This window comes from Papilio machaon, chromosome 19, assembly GCF_912999745.1.
Source record: "Papilio machaon chromosome 19, ilPapMach1.1, whole genome shotgun sequence".
NCBI classification, from domain to species: domain Eukaryota; kingdom Metazoa; phylum Arthropoda; class Insecta; order Lepidoptera; family Papilionidae; genus Papilio; species Papilio machaon.
The window spans coordinates 4,201,392-4,209,009 of NC_060004.1; the positions used below are offsets into that span (position 1 = coordinate 4,201,392).

The 7,618-nt window shown below is 30.5% G+C and overlaps 2 protein-coding genes across 2 annotated transcripts; one reads left to right on the plus strand and one right to left on the minus strand.

Moving 5' to 3' along the window:
* Positions 1-5: 5 nt before the first annotated feature.
* On the minus strand, positions 6-1,575 carry LOC106715306 (protein KTI12 homolog). Its single transcript, XM_014508579.2, has 4 exons — positions 1,240-1,575; positions 877-1,096; positions 543-681; positions 6-290 (listed from the first exon to the last, which is right to left on the minus strand). Exons 1-4 carry the CDS (start codon positions 1,505-1,507, stop codon positions 6-8), a joined length of 912 nt encoding a protein of 303 aa, XP_014364065.2. The 5' UTR covers positions 1,508-1,575.
* Positions 1,576-5,911: 4,336 nt separating this feature from the next.
* On the plus strand, positions 5,912-7,381 carry LOC106715268 (U-scoloptoxin(01)-Cw1a). Its single transcript, XM_014508513.2, has 4 exons — positions 5,912-5,933; positions 6,413-6,576; positions 6,909-6,989; positions 7,318-7,381. The coding sequence occupies exons 1-4, from the start codon at positions 5,921-5,923 to the stop codon at positions 7,369-7,371; spliced, it is 312 nt and encodes a 103-aa protein (XP_014363999.1). The 5' UTR covers positions 5,912-5,920; the 3' UTR covers positions 7,372-7,381.
* Positions 7,382-7,618: the final 237 nt, after the last annotated feature.

The following is a 7,618-nucleotide window of genomic DNA, read 5'->3' on the forward strand; positions in this document are numbered from 1 at the left end:
AGATATTAATCTGTAAGTGTTTTATTTAAATATTGTATAAAATATCTTCCAATTTTATTTATCTCTTCATTTGAATGATTCATCTTGGCGTATGTTAAGAATTGCCTTCTTAATCTTAGTAGTTTTTGAGGATTAATATTTTGGATAAATCCAGCTTCTAATGAGCAGCCCGGATAGTCGGGGAATCTGACCTCATCCATATTCAGTTGTTTAGCATCTAAAATCTGTTTTGATATTGATTGAGTCACTTTGTCCAATTCATAGAGAAAGTTTGTTGAACTGAGTGGTGGCTGTAAGGGAATATTTGGTAAGTATAAAAAAAAAATTAGGTTATAGTAAAAAAAAAATTAGCATGGTAAAGGAGCAGATAGAAGATAAACTATTAACACATTAAGTGCCATTACCCACATGTAGTTAATGTGTAAAAATCTTTGTGGCATTGAATGTGTTAATACATTAACTGAACCCTGATTACTAAACAAAATGTATCATGTCAACTTAATAAGCCTATTTTCATTAAGGCAAATAGTGATTAAAGTTACATTTTGTGTGCTCATATTTGGCGGAGGTGGCTTCTTCTCAAATAGAACACTATAAATAGCATCTAAATCAAGATTGTCACTGGGCTGTACAGTAAACAATGGACTGTCCCATCTGTGGTTTGAGTTTGGTTCTTCAAATCTGAAAGAATAAATTTACATTTAAGATCTTAATTTTTTGCTTATAAAATTTCAAACAAACACATTTCAAATGTGAGACTGAAGTTTGCAAAGTTACAAAGGAGGTATCAATATTCTATTAAAATGCATCCAAATTTATGTTGAAAGCAGGAAAAATATTATTGCTATTATAAATAAAAAATATAGTTAAACTCACCTAAATTTAGTCAATGCATTGAATACTTCTTCAGTATATGCTACCGGTTGCTTGTTTAATGGACTGTTATTTTCTGGTACATCTATGTTTTCATTTATATTAGCATTATTTAGCAATTTTTTATTATCTTCCCACGCTTCATCATGATTACGTATTGTATAAATTGTGCATTGCGTTGATTTACATACCTTTGATGCACAATATAGTTCATAGCGATAACCTTAAATAAATATATACATAAGTAATAATAAGATTAATATATTTTCAGCATTAATGTTAATGACTTTTGTTTGTTTTATTGTGTCAATAGCCATTGGTTGTAGAGTATAATTTATTAATTAAAAGTGAAAAATTTTGCTTAACCTTTGATATAATTGCTTCCATCCAAAATGACAACACTGTCTTTGCCTATTAGTCTAATAACCTCTGACTTTAGGTGTCCTCTAACTCTTTTTTCTTTCTGTGAATCCAGGTACGTGGAGTTTTTATCATATCCTAAAACTATTATTGCTTCTTCTTCGGATATAATCTCAACACGTTTCCCATGTTTTTTCTCGAAAAACTCTTTGAGTTCATTTGCTCTATTTGTCTTACCACTTACTGGTGTTCCACATATTATAATTAATGGCATTTTGAGGTCTTATTTACATTTTTTATAAGCGAAATAACCTTAAATTAAAGTGGACATTTACAATTATCTCAGATTAAGAATTATGTTACAATTATGTAGTGAAATGTCAATATTGTCATGTTATTTTAACATATTACTAGGTGACAGTGACAGTTTAGGTTTGGGTGTATGCAGAAAACGCACTGAGGAATATTCTCAATATTTTTATTATACCTCACGTATAAAAAAAATTAGAAACTTCTTTTGATCTTATCGATGTATCAATTACACATTACCAACATTTTATACATTTTTAAATTATTATAAGGTGGCACTAAAGATGCTTATCTTTATCTATCTATCTATATATATAAAAGAAAGTCGTGTTAGTTACACTATTTATAACTCAAGAACGGCTGAATCGATTTGACTGAAAATTGGTGGGCAGGTAGCTTAGAACCAGGAAACGGACATAGGATAATTTTTACCCCGTTTTCTATTTTTTATGCCGCGCGGACGGAGTCGCGGGTAAAAGCTAGTTCCTTATACAAAAATATATTGCTTAACACCATTGTAATATAAATTATTTACAGTAAACATTAATTCACTGAATTGTATAAAGCCACGGTCGTATTAAAGTTCGTTGGTTTTTGAAACGACAGCGAAATTTAATCGACTTTGACTAACAGAGCACAAATTAACTTCTAATTAACGACTTCAAAGTCAATTATGTCTTAATTGTTATAATTTTCTACTAATTCTTTCATTTGCCGTGACCTTAAGGTCGCATGTCTTAAGTGGAAGTATGTTCTAGTTTATTCATTCTTGGTATGTCACTTTTTGTGCACTTAAGCGAACCACTGACAGCCTGTTGGAAATGACCTCCTTAGCACATATCTCGTTTCGGTTTAATTAACATTTGACACGACGCTTGTTAGGTTCAATATCTTAGATTTTTTATGTGATTTTTATCACCTGAAACCTGAAATATACAACTCTTAATAAAACGATACAATTCTTAATGGCTTCATAGCGTCGCGTCGTAGTCGTTTTGAGGTTTTGGTTCGATTTTCCAATGATGCAAATATTTTTGCATCATATAATGCTATTGCGTGGGAATTACTTTAATAATCTAACATAAACATTAACGTCTAGGATTGGGTGGTATACATTCATTAGAAAATCGTAGGGTCCTAGACAAAATAATTAACTAGGCACAACAAATAAAGAATAGAAAGACAATATTTTTTGATGTAGGTTTTAGAGTTTAGAGCATGGGGTGTGTGGTAGGTAGGTTTGTAATTTGATGCTCTCACTACATATATACCTAGTTCCATCCTAGGTCCTCTGGTTGTTAGCGAAATACGATATAGCTCTGACATTGAAGTGTCTGATGGAGGTTACGTTGCCATTTGATCGATCGCTTGCTCTCGATTTTTGTATACTTCTATCCTAGAGATAAGCGGATAATATATTGTATATCGTTTTTATTGCAGGTTTAGCCCACGCTGTTTAATCGTTTGATAGCAATTAGATCAGTTTGATAAATGGGGGCCGTGGTTACATAGATTTGGCTTCAGTATGTTTTTTGAGTTTTTTGCCAGACCAATTTCTAATCTATATAAGATTAGGACTGCCTGAACGTAAATAAAATTTTATATAAAAATAAAAATTACTTGATTATTGATTAGAGTTAGAAGCTAAACATATTCGCAACGTAAGCTTACAACAACATAAAATCTTTCAACTAATAAACTTCACGTATCGGAAGTAGAGAAGGGAATTCTAAAGGTATTTCTCGCAATCTCCTTTTTTAGAAACAGTAGTACGGTATCACTTTAAGGTTACTGCGTACATTAATAAACAATAGCTTTAAGACTGAAATCATTATAGGTAAAGATGAACCAAATATGTTCCATTAAAATAATTTTTATTAATAATCGATAAATAAGTTTCAGAGATTATCACATTAGTACTGATGGTCTTAAAAATATTTGTAAATAGCGATAATAGCATAGCAATTTTGTCTCCAACTGGTTGGATGAAAACAAAAATTATTTCATTCATTATTGACAGTTATAGTTTAAACGATATTTATCTTTCGTAGGTCAAACACATGTATCATTTATATTTTAACTGTCGACGTAATTAATCATCGTTTAAAGCCAAACAATGGGAAGTTGACATTGACGAAGGTCCCTTTACTTTTGTATCTTGAAGGATAAACCTTAATGATTTGGCATTAGATAAATATTTACTGAGTGTATCTGAAATTATTTTGTCATGCGCGACATTGCTCGAATTCATTTTAATATTACAGATGATGCATGAGGAGGAGAATAAGGAGATGAAATAAGAAAGACTTTTTAATATTTTTTCATTTGGATTTCGTCCGTCCGGCCAAGTCAATCTCATAGATGAGAAACATACAGTGTATATATTATTTTGAAATTGTTATAATGATGAAAAGACATGAAATCGACCAATTATAATCACAAGGCGGTTAACCTGACTAATCTTACTACAATGGATGGATGGATATTTATTTGAAGGTATCTAGAAAGGTTCGCCATGAAATTTGGCATAAATGTGGAACATAGTATGGAAGAACACATAGGCTACTTATAAAGCTTTTTTTTTTTTTTTCAAATTCCGCGTGGATGGAGTCACGGGCTACAGCTAGTGATTTAATTTTTTTTTGTGAATGTGTTATATTTACTAGCAGTAAATTAATATTTAACATTATGTTGTACGATTTTAGTCTGCGTTTAATATATTATTGCAGTAATATATAATGTAATACGAACATGTGATATTCTGACCTCCCCGGAGCAGTGGCGCAAGATGTGTAGGTGTTACACTTCACTCGGCTGACGGGGTAATGCCTTGTCAAGTTACCAATTAGTGCTTAATGATTTATTTATGTGCTAGAAAATAGTATTGGTTTTTAAAAGATTTATTAAAAGTTGTTTGTTAAAATATAAAATTGTGATGATTAACAACCAACTAACAACTAAGCGTAATATGGCAGTTAAAATAATATGACAAAGGAAAAACTATTTACACAATTTCCAATATTAGTTATGAACAAATGAATATGGAAAACTCTTTACTTCAAGTAAGACCTTCAAGTATGTCTTTAAATTAAAACTTTTAAATTAATCCTCTTAATTTAAAATAGTGCGGAACCACACACCAGCATAGATCTGTGGTTTTCTAAGTCCCAAGTGAGTGGCGCCTACACCAATGACCGCCTGTGATTGATCGAGGTCAAATACCGATGTCCAGAATTTAAGTTTTTGAATTTTACACTTCAACTGTCAAGTTTTGAAATTAGAATGATTTTTGAGGTCAGTTAATTGTGCATTATTTTCTAATATCTATAATTGAGACTTTTTTAATAGAAAGAACTTACTTATCTGTACACACACCCAATGTTTGTAGACTCAGGATGAGTTTCGTTCGTCAACATCCATAGGGAACAAAGCAGTTGCGTCTATTATGCAACAGAAGTCCAACGTCTTTGTTGAGATTATATAACTATTTGCTTTTCACTTGACTCCTTTAAACGTCCATTTTATACAATCAGGAAATTTTACTGTGGAATAAACAATTATTTGCTACCCTGAGTTTACTATTAATTAGGCATGTCTAAGTATAGTTATATTGTTATATAATGTATCATGTTGAATGAAATTATGTTTGTTAAACAAATTGTGCGCTAAAAAACGATGATACATATTATAGATAGGTCGTGATAAAATACAGAGAAATCGTGATAATTAATCCTTCACCTTTTGTTAGTTCCTGAACTTTAAACCTTTGATTCTATTTTTTGTGGCACATCCAAGTTCTGAAATAGATCACGAATCTATTTTAACCGAAATTTAGTTGGGGAAATGAATGATAATCGAATTTAAAAAATTTTTTTGGTAGTAATTGTTGGTAGTAAAATTTTCTTGGAGAAAACGACATCAACGCGTTTATACTTAAACTTAAATGTCACTTAATTGTGGAAATGCGTTGATGTCTTTTGTATTAAAGTTTGATTGAATGCGGAAACAAACACATCTTTTAAAAATTAACAGCAGAGACATATAGTTTACTGGTATTTATAAATCAATGAAATTTTGTACAGATTATTATAATTAATCCCTAATGAAATATGACTTCTGTTGACCGGAATGCAGATAATATGTGGTCTATGTTTTAAAATTAATGTACTTCAAAGCAACATATGTTTGCCTTTTTCTGTACTTGTACTATTACTTGCACACTCTAAACTGTGATGGTAATTCCTAGTTACTATCGTGATAACTCGCGCTCGGGTCGCTCGCTGGCTACCCGCTAGCGTGTCTCCTATTTAATTTATTTTGATAAATTATTTATTTTTAATTAAATTGTATAAATAATAAAATGATTAAGTGTGTGGCAATGTTATTTTTAGGTAGGTTATGTTGTTGTATATTATTAGGAGATGTTTGTTTTTATTTGATTTTTTTAATAATCATTTTTACGCAAAAGAAAATCAATTGATTTTTAAAAGCTTTTTTTAAATATTGTCTTGTAAGTTTTGAACTTTTATTCATGTTTTTAAAGAATTAGTATTCTTTAGTAAATCTATTGAAATATAATTTTAAATTGATTTTATCATTTTTTTGAGATATAATAATATACATACAATCTATACAGATTTGCTGGTGTTTTGATCCTTTATTTACATGTCCGAAAGACTTATTATATGTAAAGTTTTACTTTTGGCTTTAGGTAAATTTAATTATGTTCAAAAATTATCGTGGATGCCGTCACCTTGAATTAGTAGTTTTGTGATGAACTACACGGTCAGCTATGGATATATTTCGTTCCTGATGATGATGATGCTGAGTTTATTTCATCATATTATGATGGATGTAACTTTATTTGCAGCGCTGGTCGTGACATCTACTGGCCAACTACGCGACTACTACCACGACCTGCACTTACCTCATGACCCGCCGCTGTATCCCGTGTTCGCTCAGCCGCCGCCCACACAATTCAGCTGTTCTGGTAGAACTATCGGGTACTATGCAGATGTTCAATCTGGTTGCCAGGTTAATATTTATGTTTTTAATATTCTACTACATAATACATATCTAAAATAAGCACAAAATAATGTGGAATAACATTTGTAATCATATTACACTAAAACAGTAATTTTCAGGATTGCAAAGAATGAAAATCCTTTCACCGTGTTCATAGGTAACATCTAAATGCTAAAAAAAATCGTTTAGAAGAAATTAAAGTACATTCAAATTATAAAAGTACTCGATATATTTTAATGATCTATGTCGACTCTATTTGTTTCTAGAAATATTTTTCATTAAATTATGTTACATATGTATTTAAAAACAATAATATATTCTGTTATAACTTTGATCCTCAGGCTTTTCATTTCTGCTGGCACCGGCGTGTGATAAGCACGGAGCTGTGTACCAATGGAACATTATTTAATGAACAATTTCAGGTAATTGGATTCCAGATGTATATAAGGACAATTTTTAAATCAAACTTAGTTTCTTACATATTTTTCATTTTTAATTCCTAAACGTCTCCAACTCACCAGTTTCAGTTCAAAACGTTCAATGCTACTGATTCGCCTAGCGGCATCATATTCTCACAAAAGACTCAATGGCATAAAACGTGTTAATACGTGAAGATTGAAGTAGCATTGAAGGTGTTATGTTTTGTACAGACAATTCCTTACGAGAACTAGAGAAATATTTCTTGGTAGTTTAATCGTGGAAATGGACTATACATTAAGAATTTATTGTTATATCTGCCTATATTTTCAGGTGTGTGATCATTTTTATAACGTCCGCTGTGGATCTCCGTATGAAGATTTATAAACTATTTGAATAAAAAAATGTATGGTTCGTTTAATTTTTTTTGTAATTTTTTTTTTCAAAATTTGTTGCAATATTTATAAAAAACGCTTAAATTATTCAATCGAAATAAAGAGACTTTTGTCTTCAGTAATTTAATAAAAGTTATCACAAAACCGAGTATTTTATTTTTAACATTATTTTTTTTTGTATCCTATTGTACTTTTATATTCCTTTAAACATCTTAGTTTCAAAGATAATCTCATACATG

What these genes read in the sequence shown, in the direction of transcription:
- LOC106715268 (XM_014508513.2), top strand. An exon ending in ATGTTCAATCTGGTTGCCAG is followed by an intron (nt 6,577 to 6,908) that starts GTTAATATTTAT and finishes TTTGATCCTCAG; the next exon opens with GCTTTTCATTTCTGCTGGCA. An exon ending in TATTTAATGAACAATTTCAG is followed by an intron (nt 6,990 to 7,317) that starts GTAATTGGATTC and finishes CTATATTTTCAG; the next exon opens with GTGTGTGATCATTTTTATAA.
- LOC106715306 (XM_014508579.2), bottom strand. Translation starts at nt 1,507, where the DNA reads ATGCCATTAATTATAATATGTGGAACACCAGTAAGTGGTAAGACAAAT. An exon ending in TGGAAGCAATTATATCAAAG is followed by an intron (nt 1,097 to 1,239) that starts GTTAAGCAAAAT and finishes TATTTATTTAAG; the next exon opens with GTTATCGCTATGAACTATAT. An exon ending in AATGCATTGACTAAATTTAG is followed by an intron (nt 682 to 876) that starts GTGAGTTTAACT and finishes TTATTCTTTCAG; the next exon opens with ATTTGAAGAACCAAACTCAA.